The sequence below is a fragment of the Nyctibius grandis genome, chromosome 25 (assembly GCF_013368605.1).
Source record: "Nyctibius grandis isolate bNycGra1 chromosome 25, bNycGra1.pri, whole genome shotgun sequence".
Lineage (NCBI taxonomy): Eukaryota > Metazoa > Chordata > Aves > Nyctibiiformes > Nyctibiidae > Nyctibius > Nyctibius grandis.
Genome location: NC_090682.1, coordinates 1,689,402 through 1,708,930, shown reverse-complemented (window position 1 = coordinate 1,708,930; position 19,529 = coordinate 1,689,402). Strand labels below are relative to the sequence as shown.

Below are 19,529 nucleotides of genomic sequence, written 5' to 3'. Positions count from 1 at the left end.
TTTCAGTTTTAACAGTGATCATATTTAGTAAGCCTTGTCCATAGAGATCAAAGTGCTTTGCAAATGAGTGCAAAGCTCAGAATCTCACTGTACAGATAAAAGGGGAGGGAAACTGAGGCACCGTGCTGTGCAGTGGCTCGCCAGGATCGAGCAGCAGAGATCTGGACATCGATCTCAGCTCTCTGACTCCCAGTCAATTCCTGACTCGCCAGGCCACAGTCTCCCAAGTAAGTGTATGTGGGTATCTACTGTCCAGCAGTTCATGTGTTATACAGGAATATCTTCTTTCACCTCTCCTGCTGTCCCATTGGCTCCATTCAATCCTGCTGGCTCCCTGCCTTCTTCATCTTCTTCTTCTTCGTCTCCTTTTGCTGTCTCTGCTTCTCTGCCTCCGCTCAGGAGAGTGGCACTGGAGAGGTGGCTGAGGAGCTGGCCTTCCCGGCGAGACTCGGCCAGCTCTTTGGCACAGCACACGGGAGTGTTGGTCTCGTAAGTGCTATGGAAGCTGTTGTAGTCGACTTCATAAAAATCCTTCTCCAGGGTGAGGACAGGAGTGAAGCGATGTCCCCACAGCACCTCGGTGTCCATGTAGGAGCTGCGAGCCTGGCAAGTCATCCCTGGGTAGAAACAGAAGGATGTTAAATGCAAAGCGTCTTACATGCTCACCCAACCACTTCTTTCATTTAAAAGCACTTTCATGTTATCTCCGTACCTGATTGCTCTGGGACACAGAAAAGGTCTTCGCTTAATAATCCTCACAAAAGCCTCTATCATGAAAAAGCTGAGCTCTCAAAGGAAAAGGGATGGATTCCTCGCCGCATCTTCAGATTCCTTCCTGAACCTTGCGCTTACGGGTTTGAAGTCTGGTCCCACTAAGCAGCTTCTCTCTGTCCTCACATTGCTCTGTTGAGGTGTTGCTTGCGTGGCTGATACTAACAGCACGTCTGGTGAATCGTGCTAGAACGACATCCAACCCCACCAATACCCCTCAAATCCTGACCCACACAGTCCCTAAGCAGGATGAACCACTGCCCTGCTCTCCCACTGTCTGACCCCATCCCTCTTCATCTACGGCACTATCAGCCATTCCCTCCTGCACTCAGGTTAAGACACCAAATGGTACAGCCTGAAGGATGGAGAGGGCCACAAGTCCTAGTGATTTATTTTATGTTGGCTTTTAGATACTTCTGGAGGGTTCAATCCAACCGTATGAGGTTGGCAGAATCAAAACCCACAATATCACGCAATCGAGCTTATAAGCATGTTGAATTCCATGTATTAATGGATTGAATGCACAGTGGGCAGCATGAAACTGATATTTCTAAAGCTGCTTCTCAGCCCCAAGGATCAAAGCTTATTTATTTACTTTGAAAAAGTTTAAAGAGAAGCTTTGCAGAGCAGGAATAAGCGTTCAACATTGGTATAACCGTGAATAAATTCTCTTGGAATCACCTGCCAATGGCAAGGCCAACTTCTCTCCCAAATATTTGTCTTCTGTTTGTCCTAATTATGTCATGATTGTGCAATTAGTTCTGGTGAAATTTGGAAAATCTGACCTCACAAAGTCCTCCCACTGTTCTTTTGTGGAGGGTGAGAGATAGGCCTGACTGGAATACATTCAAAGCATGCACTTGATCCAGCTCCTAGCCAATACTTCCAAGTCCAACTGCTGCAGCCCAAAGTACACAAATAGAAACCTAAAGCAATGTATAGGGGGAAAAATATCAGTGTCAGATGGTTCAGGGAAGAGCATATCATGTATTCTCACCACGTGAGCTCAACTAAGTGACTGAAGTCTCAGAGTAATCAGAAAACTCCTTTCCTTAAAAAAAAAAGGCACCTTTATGAAAAGACAAATATTTTGTTCTCATAATTGCTACAGTCCATGAAAAGGCATCCACACAGGCAAGTTCTCTGGAAAGCTTTGTCTCTTACTGCTTTCCTTAGCTTAAAGCTATCAGGCCAGGCGTATATAGTTGCTTTTGGTTCTTGAAAGGAGAAAAAGAGGGACAGCGACACATGCAACACTTTGAGAAATTTCCAGTTCTGTTTTGGAGACTGAAAAGCCAATTTTTCCACCCCAAGAAGATCTGCAGGAGTATTTGCTGCTGGGCAGGAACAAGTAGTACAGTGTTAGTCATAGCGTGTCTGCTTCCTGGACCAGAAGGAACCGGGAAACACAGAGGCTGCTATGAAAATTACCCTGAGTGTTTTTGCCTTGAGGGAAGGCTCTACTGAGGTACAGTGTCTCTTCAGGAAACTGTCAGCTTTGCTTTACAAGTGAAAAACAGCGTGGAGACCACTCCTGACTATATGCTTCGGGTGACACTACGATGTGCAGCATCACCTGCCCTGGACTCCTCAGTCCTCGAGGTGAAGAGTGGTTAATCTTCACTCCCTTTGATAAAAGCAGCTCATCGTGCAGGCAGCTCACGGAGTCCTGCTAATTTCTGAATCCTGCTACAGTTTTTCTCAGGAGAGCTGTGTCGCTGACACTTACCATACCGTTGACCTCCCTGAGCAAGGGCTTCATTACAGGCTGTTTTGAGGGTCAGTAATGCAGGGCTGCAGGGCTAATGCCATTTTCTGATGCTCCCTCATGTCGGGAGGCCAGAATGTCAGACAATCTGCAGCATGTGTGTGTATGGTAAGGAGATAGTTAAAAGAAATGAGCCCTTTTTCCTTTAGACTGAGCTGGTTTTGTACCAGAAATCATGAAGACCTTCAAGTGCCTCCTCCAAGCTCTGAGAGCTTTCAAAGCCCAGCAAAGGCAGCAGGAGAGGAGACCACTCAGGCTCACAGGATTAGGTCCTGTGAATGAACTACCTGATTCTTATGGCCTTCTAAGTGCTGCATAAAAGTACCATGTAGCTGTTGCCAAGGCCAAGATGGGGTGTCCCTGCTAAACGTGGGGGCCTGAGGCATCCGAAGGGAACTCCTGCCTTGCAATCAGGGCCTGAAATAGCTCCTTCCCTGGGGAGAGTACCCGACAGTGAACCTGAACTCCAGAGACACAGTCATAGTTATCTCTTGCTGTAAGTATACAATTAAGGAAGGAACAATAGAAAGCTTTCAGCAACCAAATACTGCACGCTGCCAGCTTCCCACAGTAGCTGCTTTCTGTAACCCCAGGGGTACACAGAGCCAGCACAATAAGACAACTTGTAATTGCTCCATAATCCCATTCAAATATTCCTTTTTAGCACATGTGCAGTGGTGCTTTAATTGTGTGGGGACACACTGCTTGGCAACTCCTACATTACCCAGTAAACAGCAGCATCGTCTCTGCTTCGGATTCCATTAAGTGCCTGCTTTGCAGGCTGCCCTGTGCTCTCCAACCTGGTTAATTAATGCATCTGTAACATCCCTAGCTAATTATTGCCTCTATAACAGCAAAAAGATGGCAGAAGAGGTGTGGAAACAATAAACCTTACTTTTATTAAGAGCACATGGATGCAGCCACTTTCCACTTGCATACAACGTGCTCTGTGTCCTCCGAGTATCGAGGTGGGGCAGAGTAATTTGATGGACTAACATCTTTCATACACAGCAAAAATAATCATAGTATTTATGGCCCTGCTAAAGGCTGTTAATCCTTTTCTTAAAGTAAATAGAATTACACATTTTGGGTTTAAACAGTACAGATATTTGGTGTAGTTATATAGAAGTGGTATTTGGTGACTTGGGCATTTCATTTAAATAAGCTTCGTGCCAAAAGAATATCCTCGTTTCCCCTTTGTCACTCTAAGTAGATACGCTTCAAAACTTCTTTAAAAATAAAGTCATTGAGATTCTTATTTTTCAAGCATAGCGTATTTTCCAGATAGTAAAACCATTAGAAGTTTAATTTTCTACTAAACAATCTTGTCTAAAAATGAAAAAATATGTTTGATATAAATTTGTACGATCTGTCAGTTGTGGAAAATGTGAAACAATATGCGAAACCTTCAGCTTTCACGTTTTAGTTACAGTTTTCTCATCTCTTAATTCACCAGCTTAGCTCTCACTTGCAAACAAAAGTCAATTCTAATTGAAACCAGAAAAAAGTTTGCACAAAGTCCTAAGCAGATGCACCAAATTTTCAATAAAGCTGGAAACCAGTTCCAGGCTTTTTAGAAAAGCTGGAGACCAGAGGACTGTCTCCTGGTTTCAGGTTCTGCAATAAACATTTCGTAGAGGTTTTAATGATAATTTCATTATAGCAGAATCGTAAGAAGTGGATTTTTTTTGTCTGTTGGCTGGAGTCACTGCATCACAGGATCAATAAGAGAGTTTGTGCGTGTTCCTGTTTAAGGCAGCCATAGATGCCTTCCTAAACAGCTCGTTTCTGGCTTCCAGTAGATGAAAAGATGCAAAATATATTGCTATGTGTATTAAACCAGGTGTTTCATTACATTCGCGAGCAAAGAGTCACCGAGGAAAGACTGGTGTGTAAAATAGGTGTCAGGGAAGTCTACCAATAAGGCACTTTTCTGTCATCAAAATCAGCTGGGAGCAAGCAGCTTAACATCCCTTTGTCTCTGATAAAATGTAATACGTGCTGACAAAAAGCAGTTATTTGATGGCTGGCTCAGCAAGGAGCCTGGTTGTTCTGCGGCGCGCTCGATGGGAGTTGCAGCTTTCAGAACATTTCACTGCTCGCAACGCCGCTGATTATGCAACTGGAGCAGACGCTTCTGGCTCTGCCACGCTGCTAGGAAAAGTGGTGCTTGCTCCTGATTTCCAGGTCTTGTATACCCTTAGGTTAGCAGTTAAAATCAAACTTCATTATCACAGGGCAAATCTAACCGCATTTGCAGCTCTTTGGTGATCCAGATCCAGTCTCTCTCCAGCTGGTGGAGGATGAATATTTTCATCAAACATACCGTCACAGCCAGGACCTTTCCTGGCAGTTTAACAGCAGAGGGCAAGGGCAAGAGGACCACAAAGCATGATCCACCACCCCAAGGAATTGCCACAGGCTTCCATTTGATCACATCAACAGTATAGTTGAAGCTTTCAGTGCTGCTACACAGCCTGGACTTCCTCAGTGGGCACAGACAGCCCAACCCCTGGGGCTGTCGAGACAACATTTTTCATCAGCCTAAAATTAACTCTCCTCATTTAAATGCCACAGAGCTCAGTGATAATCTGCTGGCAAAATGTCATGGGGATGCTGACTGTATGGTAGCCATATTTGCTAGGTTCTCTCTGCAGCTCAGACACAGAAATTGCTGGAAGTGATTTCACTTCTCTGTCCTTGCTTGCATACACTAGGAGACTTTTTCCCTCGTACTGGACACACATAAAGCAGCATATTACACATGCCGCTCCTTCAGCTGAGCTCCACCTACACCACGAGTACAGAGAAAGACCCAATGGACTCAGAGCTATAGTGACAGACTGATCTAAGCTAGGATGGCAAGGAGTAGTTATGAAAATTTTAAGTTCCATCACTCTAATTAAGTAATACATGTCTTTAGCATCAGCATTTGGATAGTTATAAAATTTATTAGTCCCTTTGGGTTAATTAGACCAAAGAACACTGTAACCTCCAAAATGTCAATATTCCTCCAACTTGAAAAGGAATATTAGAAGGTAGGAGCATGGTCCTCCAATTATTTGTGCTTGTCTCCTTTAGAGGAGGACATGTCTGGGCTTGATTCACTTTGATTTTTATGCCAGAGGAGAGTAATAGGATTTTAATTTATCTGAACGCTCTCCAGGCATGCAAAAACTTGTAGGCACTGGAAATGGGGGAAAAAAAAAAAAAGGACCTTATGATTTAAAGATCTTGGATTCAATTGCCATGTCTTTATGAGGCAGGACCTGAGCACCAAGCTCACACCATGGAACGTTAGTCCCCTCACAAAGGTATTTATAGTGACTGCAGAGGCACCCAAGATGCCTACCCTGCCAACATGCACCTCTGGAGGGCAATTCAGCTCATGACAAGAGTGACTGGAGATGTCCCTTCTCTTCCCTATAATTACATAAGCAGTTTCTGTAACAGTCCTGCAAGGTCCTTCTTGCAGCAAGCTCATTTATATGCAAAATGCAAAACAAACCAACAAGACAACCCAAACCAGGCAATGAATGCATGGAAACTCCGTTGACTGATTTCACCCTCCCTTCGCTCTCCCATGAAAAGCATGATTAATTTCAGGATATCTTATGTTGTGGCTACCTCTTTCTATCCTATATTTACAGCCAGGAAATTTTACTGTGTCCTGTGTAAAGGTGGATAAATTGAGGTGCAAAAAAATTGCTGTTTGCCCTCACTCTCACAGGGACAGGATGAAGTAAATTACTTCGAATCCTTAAACCACTTTTTACCACACAGACTCTAAGCCAGAAATACACACGCTGGCCTTTCCTAAGAGTTTACTAAAACTTCGTTTAGTGACTGGACTAATTAGGCATCTGGACTGTCTCTTGTGGCTTATTTAATGGTGATGGGAAAAAGAGGTCATGAAAACCAGTGAGGACCAAGAGTGAGGTAACAAGACAATAGCAATGCTGGACACTGTAGATACAGAATGATGTTTTCAGGACAGAGACTGATAAATCAGTTTTGGTTAATTGTCAGTAAATAGCAGCAGAAGAGTAAAGCTGGAAGAGAAGAGAGCGTCTTCAAATGATCTGCCAGAAAGTCTTGTAGGAGAGACAGGCTGCGTCATCACATGGAGTGATGGCTTGCAGGGGAAAAAAATAATAAAATTGGACTCTCCAATGTTCTCTAATTGAATCAACCAAATTCATCATAACTCAGCTGACTCTGCATGCACATGGAAGGGGGGTCTGAACCTCTTGTACCTTCCAGCAGCCTTGCTTTATCCACTGTGTTCAATTCAGGATGAGGAGGGTAAGGGCAAGAGATCTGGCCAACAACAGCCTAGACCTATTCTGTCAACAGGACGGCTCTAGTTTTTTGTTGCCACTGTGGGAAGCAGAAAGGCAACGAAAGCAAAAATTGTATTCACTTTGCAGACAGATTTTCCACCTTTACTTTCTTCCCTTTTATTGCAGGTCAAATTTGGGCCAGCTGATCTTGACAAGTGTCCCTTTCAGATAGGGCAGAAGAGAATTAATTCCCTAAAGTAATCTCTGTGACCAATTCATTAAGCAGGCACTGTGAGTGATGCTGCTGCTTTCAAGACGCCCACGAAGCAGCACTGGAAGTCAGAACACTTGTCATCTATATTGATTTTGCCTTTACAGTGCTCATTTCACTCAGCAGTGATCACAACAGATCTGCCCAGAAACTTAGTCTCCCTTTGGTGTTTTTTAACCTCTCGTGGAGTCACAGTGCCTCAACCATACTAAAATATGGATTGGAAAGAGCCTGTCAGTGGGCTTTCTGCTGCAGCTGGCTTTGAGGCTTAGTTAGTGGGTCCCTGAGAGCTCTCACTAGAATAATACAATGTTTATTTTCTTTTTCACCAAAAAAACCCCATTGCATTTTAGGCTGGCTGGCTGGTTTCTTGTGTGTTGTTATTCTTCAGTGTGTTGTTATTTATCCTTTTAAAAATTCAAGTCAACTTGAAAACAAAAACATGGTTTTAAACCACAATGTTTCACTTTGTAAAAAAAAACAGCTTGGAAGTGTTTAGGAAATTCGAGTCTACTTGAAAACAAAAACATGGTTTTAAACCACAATGTATCATTTTGTAAAAAAAAAACCCAATGACTTGAAGTGTTTCAACTCTTCAGAATTTATTCGACACTTTTCATTTGAAACTATTTACCATCTTTGCCTTCCACTGGATCAGAATTAAACTTAAATGTCACTAAGAAGAGTTACTTGTTTGAGAGGAGATGATACATTACATTTGTGATATGCGTGTGGTTGGTTAAAGCTATTGGAAATAGTTACAAAATCGCTGTCCCAAACATTTCAGGGAAAAATATTCACGCTTTTAGTCAAGACATTACACTTAAATTTCTTTAGTCATTTGTACATTGACGATCGCCATTTTGACCTGCTTTCAAAATACCTTATGAAAAAATATAGGTGTCTTTCCCCCCCCAGTGCAGGAGGTATTCACAGTCCGATTTGCTGTTGTCTGTAAAGATGGGATAAGTTTCCATTCATTTTTCTGCCTGCCAACAACTGCTGAGCCGCCTGAGACAGCACTCAGGACTCGCCTGCCCCATGAACAGAGCTGTATGTGCTGACCAGTTGTACCTCTGAACTCTGTGATGGTGGTTCCTCATTTTTCATAGGGGTTACTAAGGGAACAAACGATCTGTTGCATTTTTATACTGCCCTGAACCTGACCAGGTCGTAACAGTGTCATGATTTAATAGAAGTCATGCTGCAAGTAAATTATACTATTCCCGAAAGCAGATGGAGCTTGAACAATACAACAGGAAGAAAAGAACCTACAGAATTTGCTTGGGGCAAATTTTAAGGTATGGAGATAGGGATTAATATCCCCCAAACTGCTTTACTAATATTGCAAAGTGTGAGGACAAAGCAGGGAAGCACAAACACTGTGTGGCAAAATATCCCCCCCGTAGTTACCATATGTCATTCAGAAAACCATCTCAGCCTCTGAATCAGGTAACAGCAGGTCCTGAGGTCCTCTCTGCTCTGAGTTCAATGCAAACTGGCTCTTCTAGCTCCAATTTTGGCATTTCACAGCCTGCCTTCTGAGACCAGAGTAATTCATTTCCCCAGATGCATGTTCCCTAATGTCATTGCACACTGGCCCATACAATCCCTCTGGGAGAAGAGCCCATTTGTAAAGCGATATTATTCCTATGCCATGCTTTTAATTTTGAGGTTGTTACTGATAATGACTTCCTCTCACGCACATCTAGCAGAGGCTGAGCTTTCATGAGAGGAAGGCAGTGCGGGAGCTGTTCAAAGAGAATTTGATGGTGTCACTGTGTGCTGAGGAAAGAGGCTTTGGACAAACAAGGAACTGCATTCAGTGCTCAGATTAGGAGGTTCTAGTAAATGTTTAGGCTACAAAATAAGCTTCCGTTACAAATCCTTCTCTTTGATAGTCTTTTCCACCCACCCCTTCTTTTGCTACATCTCTACAGTACTCTGCTGGGAAAGAATGTTTGCCAAGTCATGCCAAATGAATTCCTCTTGTACAACACAGTACTCTAACTCAGGTACAGCACAGTCTATACATAACCTCCCATTAGCTCTGCCTGGACAAGCCAGCTACTGCTATTAACCTAATGACAAAAGGGAGATACTGGGAAACTGAATTAGCTCTCTAGAGAGCTGTCTGTAAGAGTGAAGGTCTGGGATGCAGGAATTTGAGAGACTACTTCCCCTTACATCTGGCTGTTAGCAGACTAACAAGGACAAATCTCAAGAAGGGACAATATTAATAGTAAGCAAGGGCCAGAATACATGAGACAGGACACCGATATCACTGAGTACTCAAATCAAGCTGAAAACCCTTGCTAGTGTTTCAGAGAGAACCCATGCTTCATCAAGGTGGGAAAAAAAAAAATCCAAACATCACCAACAGAAATAACCTGGGTTCACAGTGCCATCTCATAACTAAAATCCTTAAACACCAAAGGGCAAAACTATTTATAAAAGCTTTTTTGCACCTCTGACTCTATGTTTCCACATCTCTAGATGGCAATTCTCTCCCCAGTGCTGCCTGCAGCCTCACTCCCCTTAGAGGCCTGGCTTCAACTGAGGCATGCCGCCAACCTCAGACTCAGCAAGCCTGCCTGAGGCGAGTGTCAGCATCTCAGGGTGCTTGAACACACTTGCTGTGCTAGAAGCAGAGCAGACAGAGCCTGCCAGCTCCTCCTCAAGGCCTAGGATAAATGAGTTAGCTGCAAGTGGTAAAATGACCCCATGGTGCCATGTCTTTTAGGTGAGGCTCCAGAGTAAAAGCCTCCTCCTCCCTAGGCAGACCCCTAGGAGACACAGTGCATCCCAGCTGTGGAAAGAAGCCCAGAGGCCCTCGTGGCCACCCATTCACCCAGCGGGAGAGGCACGCTGCCACCTCCCTTTCCTACACTTTGGAAAGCTGAGGCACAGAACTTTTCCAGATTTATTTTATATGGACATAGGCTGCTTTCGTCGCTTGCCACAAATACACCCATAGGAGGAAACTGGGAATCAGCTGAGTCTATCCCCTGATCTACCCATTACACAGCATTGTTTTATGCTGTTAAACAGCTGCTGGGTTCCAAGAGTCACAAAAGCAGTTTCTGTATTTTTCCTCTTTGAGCTCCTTTTGAAAATATGTCCTGCATCACGTGCAAGTCATTCCGTTTCAGCACATGCTGTTTTATGGGATACAGGAATACTTGGGCACTTCCTTCATAGCCTCCATTAAAAAGCAACACCACAGCAATACCTAAAATAGCACAGTTACAGCCAATCTTTAATACAGAGGAGAAATGGAAAAAGATTTGCACCATGAATTTTGATTACAGAAAACGGGACCATAAGAGACCTCAGGAATTCTTTTAGCCCATTCCTTTTTTCCCTATGGATCAATTCTAAGCGATTATGGATAGCTTCTTGTCTAACCCCTTTGTCTGAATCCTGGGCTTGTAAAAAGAGCATGAAACACTACAAGATGGGCTAAAGCACCCATCTTTTGATTGCTTGCTATCTCAGGCCACAATATCCCACCTGAATCAGTCACTAGAGGAGGACAACTCCCAACATGTTCTCCATTCAGAGATGTTCAGACGTTGACAGTAAAATCTTAATGCCAATCTGCCCTCCATTTTTCCCCTTCCCCCCTCAAAATTGTGACTGACTTTTGACAAGTCCTTACCTGTTGCTTCCACCATTCCTTCCAGGATGACCACAATTTCAAACTCCTCCTTCTCCAGTTGGGTGCGGGACATCTCCCAGAAGGGGCTTTTCTCATTGATTTCGTGCGAGATGATAAGAGGTGACACCAGGAACAATCTGTCGTCTCCGGTGTCAAATCCCACGTTGATGTCCGTTTGGTTCAAAGGGATAAACTCGCCTTCTTTGGTCTGTTTGGACTTAATCAGTTTGGCTCTAATGGAAGCCTCAACAATGTGGGAATTGCGGAGGTCTCCAACACGGAACATGAGACAGAGCTTCTCATCCCTCATGGAAATCACTGCGTTGTTAGAAAACATGAGGGTTTCGGCCCTCTTCTTTGGTTGGCTGATCTTGACAAACATGCATCCTACCATGAATGCATTGACAATGGAGCCCAGAATAGCCTGGATCAGGAGCAGTACAATGCCCTCTGGGCACTTCTCCGTTATGACCCTGTAGCCGTACCCGATCGTCGTCTCAGTCTCGATAGAAAACAGAAATGCAGAAACAAATCCACTGAGATTTTCGACACAGGGGATCCAGTTCTCATCTTCAAGGTGGTCCAGGTCTCCCCGGATATAGGCAATGAGCCACCATATGAACCCAAAAAACAACCAAGTGATGGTGTAGACCATCGTGAAGACAAGAAGATTAAAACGCCACTTGAGGTCCACCAGCGTAGTGAAGAGGTCACTAAGGTATCGATAGGTTTCTTGGACATTTCCATGGTGCACATTGCACTTGCCACTTTTCTCCATGTACCGCTGACGTGGCTTCTTACCTTCTGCTGCTATGAGGCGGGTTCGGTCAGTGGCAATGGGGACATCATCCCGAGCCTGTTTGGGAATCTTCTTAGGCTCTCTGGATGTAACTCCGATGTCCATGTCCTGGTTCATGAAGATCCTAGAATCTCCGGCCATGGCTGGGCTGCAGAACAGAGAAATAAAGTTTAAGATAGGAGATAAGAGGAGCTGAGACAAAAACTGTTTCATTTTACTCTCTGAACCATTATGACAGACCAGGAGAACAAACGCTGCAAATATTAATGCTACACTGACAAATGTTGCTGGGCTGGATACAGGCTGATTCTACATCAGGAAAGCTTCTCGCCAGGGCTGTGTCTTTCCTCCTAGTATTGTTTTGGGAAACACTTTGAAAGGTTTCAGCACTTCTCTCACAACAGCCACTTGCTAAATATAATGCTGCGCTGAACTGGATGTTAAACACTGATTCATAATACTCAGTCTCTTCAAGCATGAACCAGCTGCCAGTGACTTAATGCACTACTGGAACCTCGGAAAATATGGTGATGAGCATGGTCTGGAGTCATGAAATAGGTAAACCTTGTTATGGTGTTGTGTTTTGTTTTGCTTGAGATCACAACTAGGAGCAAAGTAAAAATACATCAACGTATATTTTCAAGAGGAACTGGAGTTTTTTGGTGCCAGACACTTTTAGAAACATAACAGAGAGCTATTAAAAAGCCCACTGTTGACATGCAGAACTGTGCTTAACAAGACACAAATAAATAACACCAAATGATGGCTGCAATGATTTTTGCAGGTTATAATGTAACATCCTGTTTACCGAGATTATTAGATACTCCTTTAAAAAAAAAAAACACACATGCTCTATTGAAAAATGAGAGTCTTGACTCTGAATGCAAGGCACAGACAAAGTCTCTGTGAAAGACTACCTAGGAGGCCTTAGGGATATCAAAGACAGAGCAGCAATATTCTCTGTGGCGTTCATTCTCTGCATTGTCCTCTGCAAATCCTATTAAAACCTAACTAAATCTATTACTGCTCCCTCTATCTTTAATCTTCTTATGCGTCCGTGAATGAGAAAAGGTGTAGAGATACAATTAAGAGTATCTTGGGAAAGACAATTTTAAGACTGAGCAAAGTAGCTTCATCTTTTCAGTATTAAAAAGCACAAAGGGTGGGCGGGAAGGAAGCAGAGGCAGGATGAATAAATGAAGCAACAAATTTCCACTTCCATTCTGCTGTAGCCAAGTCTGGTTAACAGCAAAGAATTACTCTTAGCCCTTGTATAAGTCACCATCAATCATTACTCCAGTGAAGCAGCCAGAGCCTGTTGCTGGAACCATACCCACTGGCTGTGTTCACCAGGGAGCCCAGCCATCTGTCCACAGCACAGCCCCAAAGCTGCTTCGTGCTGGCAGATTTGCCCAGTTTGAAGGGTTTGGGCCGGGGCTGAGCCAGTGCAGCCACAGGAAGGGGTAAATAATAGGGATTAATGACGCTGGGATGATAAGTCAGGAGGAATCAGGTTTGCTGCCCCCATTGCACATGACCCTGGGACATGGGATAGATGAGCCCAGCACTGTGCTGTTCCCTTCCTCAAACAGGGCTTTGGCAGAATATTAATCCCTACCTCTATTTCTTTCACTTCTGAAGGTAGGACCTCCTGAGAGCTGGCTCGTGGTATATTTAGATACATCTTCAGCCATTTTCTACTACCTGTTGCAAATTCAAATCTCCTGAAACGTTGGGCTGGCTCTCTGCTGCCTTATGGTGTGTGTCTATTCACACGCGTGCAAAGTGTCTGGTAGATGCTGTCAAATTATGAGGGCACATATTGACTCTCTCTTCACAGCATGTGAAAGCATATGCCAAGTGTAAGTCAGAACAATCACACGCTTTTTTTTTCCTTCTTTATAGGGAAAAGCACATCCCATCCACCGAGTCAAAAAGAATTAGCTACAAAGAACCTCTTCCCTTTCTTCTTATATTACTTTTGATCTCTGTTTGCATTGTTTGATTAATCTAAAATTACTCCACGTGGACTAAAATCTTTTCATCAATCTATGTGTAAAAATGTAAAGACTGGCAAGTGTTGCGTGTTTTCAATTTACAAAAATTGTTTTCAAGATAATTTTGTTGTAAAAGTTCTATCTGAAGCTGAGTTTCACTTACACTGACGCTATGTAAGAAACAATTTCAAGACATTAATCTATAGTGTAAGTTTTCATATTTTAGATTCATACCAAAGAGACCAAAAGGATGTTAAAACATATTAAAAAGAACAGAATAGAACAAAAACAATCAAAAAGCTTAAATCCCTAGAAATATCACCCTGGTGAAGCAGGCTAGAGGGACTGCCCATTAATGAAAGTACAGAGAGACCTGCTTTAACTGAAGCACCCAAGGGACTGGCAACATCCCTTTTCTGATGCTACTGATCTTTAACAACAGATCAAGTGAAATCTTTCTGGAAACCTTCAGGAACACCTTACAAGGGGTCCATTAAAGCAGAAAAATTCCTGCTATATATAAACTTTACCGACAGCTTCAGTGGCATTACAATTTCTCCTAATATTTAATCTTAAACTCTCCCAGCATAGTATAAGCATAACCTCAGTATGTGGTTATTGAAAATAATTAGCTAGATGAATCTTTGAATTAGGTTCTTCAAAAGGAATAATATTAGTAGCAGTCTGAGCACAGGTGTGGATGGCTGAAGGCTAGCCAGCTTTCTGTTCCAAATGATCTCAGTATTTTTTCCTCTAATTCTGAGCAAATCACTGCTTTTCCTCTGCTTCGCCAACTGTAAAACTTGTCATATGGATGTGACTGGTCTGTGAGATCCAAAGCACAAGAATCTTCTAGGAAATTTGCTATCATTCCCTTATTATTTTAACTGCTCTGGGAAACTTTAGCACAGGTGACAAAATATTACAAAAGGAGCACCGTACCTACGTAAGGATTTGGTTAACTCCATAGCAGAATATATGCCACTGCTCTCAAGCATACACATCTTTTCCAGATAATGGTAATTATGTGCAAGCATCTCACAGAGATTTAGACTCCAGTTTGTAAATCACTGCTCCCTCCAGCAGAGATCTGCGAGATGAAATTGCCTCTTATAGTCACACGCACCATCCTGTTTCATTGGCTTTTACCATCTTTGGTTAAACGAGGCCAGGATAATAAAAATGTCACTTCTGTACAAAGCTGCTTTCCTTTTGGACAGGCTACTGCAAAAGGAGATGTGAGTCAGTGTATTATCAACCTTGCAAAGAGGCTTTTTATCAGACTTGCTGTTGCTCAGCTTTTGCCCAGATGACAGACTCGGGGCGGGCGGTGACATTTAAGGCTCTTAGATTTGAGAAGAGTCGTCAAGCTGGGGTTAGCTGAGTGTCTTGAGGAGGCATTGTTTTGCAGAGCTGTCTACAAGCCCTGCCTGACAGAGCTGATGGATCTCCGGATAGCTCCAAGTCTTCAAGACAGAAATTTGCTGAAGACATTGCAGAAGGCAAACCAAGACAGTCTGCAAGAAATGTTTTCCCCTGCTGACTGGGGTGACTTTTTCAATTTAAATAAACGCTGTTCTTGCTTAAGTAAATGCCAGTTTCAGTGGGGATAGGATTTGCTTCTGGAGAGGTCTAAACTGGCAGGCAGGAGCTTGAAGACATGAATTTATCATCAAGTTTGTGTAAAAAAAAAGACTTCTTTTTGTTTTAAACCTGACGCCCATGTTTCCTTGCATTATGAGAATAAATGAGCAACTGTTTAGTAAACGCCTCACACCTTCCCAAATCAGGATTCTACTTAATTCTGTCATCTCTTTTCCCAGACAAAGTGTCCTGTGCTACTCAACAAGCAATCAATACAGCAGTAAATACTAAAAAGATCATGACTGAAAAATGTGAGCTGGTTCTTTTGCTGCCTGTTGGCCCACACCACATAAAACCGAGCCTAGGTTACTGTCCCCACATTCCTCTGGGGCACATATTCTCCTTTGGGTTACACTGCTGCAAGGGAATTAAATTCTTAATTGACAGATATTAACAACAAGGGAAAGTTGGTAGAGGAATGTGCATGTGAGAAAGAAAGGCAGGTAGATTTTGTACAAATTATGTCAGCTTTCAGTTTTCTGACTTATAAATAGAGATTGTGGTGGCTGCCTCTTTGGAAAGTGCTTGGAGAGCCATAGGGGGAGGGAATGATACAAAAAAGTTATGCTGTGCAAAACCAGGGCAAAACATTAAAGGAAACTGCACATGAAGGGAGACCCACTTCACTACTAAACATGTGGTTCAAAAGCTCCCTCATCCAAACAACTGCTTTTCAAAGTGGAATGTCACTCAGCACTGAAGGAGGGAGATGCCTCTCATTTCCTCTTGGAGTTTTCATTAAGTCACAGCACTGCTTCCCTAACATGCTGACAGCATGATTTTACAAGGGAGTTCCTCCGGGGCTAGAGGAGACACCCACCCACCAGCACACAAGAATGGGTGACTGATGATTAACTAGGCAGCTCCTAAAGAAGCAGGATGACTTTGTGCTTGTTACAGAGCTGGGCTGGTGACGGCGCCTGCCTGCTTTAGAGTTCATTATGCTCAGAAATACCTAAACAGAAAGTGTTCAGTCTTGCAAAAGAAAATTTCTGTGGATAGAAAGCTAATATGACACAAAGACAGAGTTTATAGACATTTGCACTTTACTTTTATCTGCTAATTACCTCCCGATTTATCCTCTAACCAGCAATGCTGGATAATCACAGTTCTAATATCCCTGAGCTCTTTCATTGTCAGTTGTGAGGGAGCAATGTGGCCCCCCCCCCATTCCCAGAGCATCCAAATGTTTCACAGTGTTCAACGCAGGTATTGCATGCTTTAAATTTTCATTCATTTATTTAAGATCTGTAAAACAAGATCTATTTCCCATATTTCAAGATGGGGAAGTGAGTTACAAAGACACTTGCTTCTTCCACACTCACACATTGAGGAGCCTGTGGCAGGGCAGGGAATTAAACCCAGAGTTTCCAAAATCCCCAGTGAGTGCCTGTAATCACTGCACTGCTCTTCTTCCCTTCCACCAACCCAGCAACGGTGAAAACAGCCCCTGTCTGCTTCAGGTGTGTCTAAAGATCACTCTGAAAAGCCTACATAGCCTGATCTATCAGCATGAATAACCTAGCAAGATGATTTCTAATGCCAAGAAATAATGTTTCTGTTCTCTCAAGTAGCTATGAGTTTCAAATAGATTTTTTCCCCCCCCAACTTTTTCTTGATTTTGAACAGTCAAATGATATTTTCTTTACCAACCAATAAAGCCTGAAAATAAATCAATTTGATCCTTCCATCTCCAAGGAACTGACTCTCTTCCTGAGGCACACCGCAGCCTCTCTGTCTCCATCCTTTTACCCCAGACTATTTTTAGGGAGACTTTATGGCATCATTGAAAATTTGACCGTTATCTTTCAACCAACACAACTGAACAAAGAAGAAGAGATACTTTTGTCTTGATAAGACAGTCCTGTTCCTCCTGCTACTGACTGTTTACACACAGCACACACCGAATATTGGGGAAAGCAGAACCTCAATTCTAAGAGAAAATCCTGCCCCAAGAGCACCAACATTCCTGGTCTCTGTTGTTTAGATATTTCACCATTATAGCAACTGGGAACCACTATGTAATCCTAGGAAGGATGTTAATACCACTTCACACTTCTCCAGTAACTTGCATCCAAACAGTTCAAAGATGAACTGATCCAATGCACGTTCAACAGTGCTATTGAACCCCCTGTGCAGACAGGAGATGAGTCACAGACAAACTGACCTACCTAATACCAAACTGACAGTTAATTGCCAATGCCCACCCCAAACGTCCGAGCGGCCCTCCTGACCTCAAGCTGAACAGAAAGTGGCTGATTCACATAAAAGAGTCTGCAGATTTGTCTCAAAACATGACTCCAAAACTCAGGTTGCCTTTTTCAGAGTCTGTAAATAATTGGGCTGGAACCTTCCAGAGATGGAGAACTTTCTCTCATGGGAACCAGAATTGATCCTGATCCTTTATCTCCAATTGAGTAGCAACAGTGGGGGAAAGAATCGAACCTCAGAAGTGAAATAACTCCCCCAACACAAACACTGCCAGGCACACTTCCCACTTACTATAGAAGATACTGGTTGCTTGGATTGGTCAGAGAACTACCGAGAGAAACCAGTTTTGCTTCTCTCCAAGCTACTCTACTATAAATCCAAGGTGGTTGCCTACTTAAGAGGAAAAGGGTGCAAGAGGAAGGACCTGTTTGATTACACAATGCCCAAAAGTCAGATGGCAAGTTTTTTGGGACAGGGACAGTTTCTGCCAATTCTCAATTGGTTCCTGTATCTCTCAGGTCAAAACCAAATGAGAGACACACTGTATAAAAGTTAGCACGTTACTCCCAACCAGCATGTGCCAATACAAAAAGGAAGGCTCCGGGTGCCTTTTTGACTGATGCAGCAGGACGTTGGTAAGAAAATTAGTCATGCTTTTACCTCTCAGAGCCATAAACACCCCTAGGGATTCCCAACACATTAAATTGTCCCCTCCAAGGGCTGAACGTGCCACTTCATTGTCTGGAGAATACACTGCAAGGGCTCTTTAAACCCCAAGCTGACTAGTAAATATCCTAATTATAAAAAAATTTAATCTTTGACTCTAGGTGAGGATTATGGAGTCACTCCATGCATTTCAGGGCTGCTTAGGGATCAGTCTCCCCCTACCCATTGTATCCAGTGATAGCTAATCATCTGGTACCTGAGCAGTTCATCATTTTTAATGTCTTTTCCTGCATAACACCTTCACTAGATCTGACAGTGCTTTGCCTAAGATCAACATCTAATCCCCAGCTTCCCAAAGAGTTCCCTAGCAGCCGGTAAGTTAGACAACAGCCCATCTCTAGCTCGCACCCTGTCAGGTTTGGGCACAGAAACCTGGTGTTCTGCTGACCTAATACCTCAGCCACTTGTCCTCCTGATCCTTTGCAACCAGACAAGAAAAGAAATGAACTGGAAAAAACAAACCAAATCAGGTAACTTACTTGCTAAGAGCGGCTCTGCATCAGTCTTGTGCCTTGGCACTTCGAGGATACTGGACGGTGAGAGGACTGAGAGGTAGGTAAAACAGCTGCTGGAAAAGTGTCCGATCCATGCCATCACCAGAGAGCTGGGGGCGTCTTCTGATCCCCGGGCTGCCTCCTTCCTTCCTCCCTCTGCCTGTTATTAGAAAACATGGACGTGGCACTGAAGATTTAAATGCACACACCTCTGTCCCTGGGTATCCCCGATTCCCTCGCTCTGTCGGAGCTGACACGGGGTGCTCCAAACCCTCACCCTCCACTGCTGCAGTGCTACTTTCAAATGCCTGCCTTGCCTTGCTCCTGCTCTCCCCTGTACAAATAAATTCTTGTCGGTATAAAGCTTTTTAAAGGGCTGGGGGAGAGGGGAGGGAGAGGAGAGGACTGCGTGTGATGGGGAGCATCATCTGTTCTGAATGAGCAGCAAAGGGAAAGGTGGCAGGAGTGAAAGGAAGGAGGGGAGGGGTTTAAGCGGCTGCTTTGCACAGAAAGGGCTGGCTGGGGAGGGGGAAGAGAGGCGGATTCAGTGCCTTGGGAACACGCAAGGCACCGCGCTCCCCTGTCACCACATGAGGCTTTGCCCTCCTCGCCAGTTCCCCAAGCGCTGTGTGTTTCCTCCTCCTCCCTTTGCCTGGGTTCTCCCTTCCTATGGGCTCTCATTTTTCTAGGGGGTGGGGGCTGTGTTCTCGTTTTAAAATCACACCAACAGAAAGCAGTTCCTAAAAAAATAGGAGGGCAGGGAGAATGCAGAAGTGTACACGCTCATCAGCATTGTGGAAACTCCCTCTTCCAGGCTGGACCAAGGAATTGGGGGAAAGTGGGGAGAAGGAGGGAGAGCATCATTCCTCTGGCACTCTCCCCTTGCCTGTCAACCACCAAGCTG

At 43.7% G+C, this 19,529-nt stretch overlaps 1 protein-coding gene across 1 annotated transcript; it reads right to left on the bottom strand.

Annotated features, from left to right (window-relative positions):
* Positions 1 to 229: 229 nt before the first annotated feature.
* KCNJ5 (potassium inwardly rectifying channel subfamily J member 5) lies at positions 230 to 18,657 on the bottom strand. Its single transcript, XM_068418264.1, has 3 exons — positions 18,611 to 18,657; positions 10,755 to 11,701; positions 230 to 617 (listed from the first exon to the last, which is right to left on the bottom strand). The coding sequence occupies exons 2-3, from the start codon at positions 11,692 to 11,694 to the stop codon at positions 268 to 270; spliced, it is 1,290 nt and encodes a 429-aa protein (XP_068274365.1). The 5' UTR covers positions 11,695 to 11,701; positions 18,611 to 18,657; the 3' UTR covers positions 230 to 267.
* Positions 18,658 to 19,529: the final 872 nt, after the last annotated feature.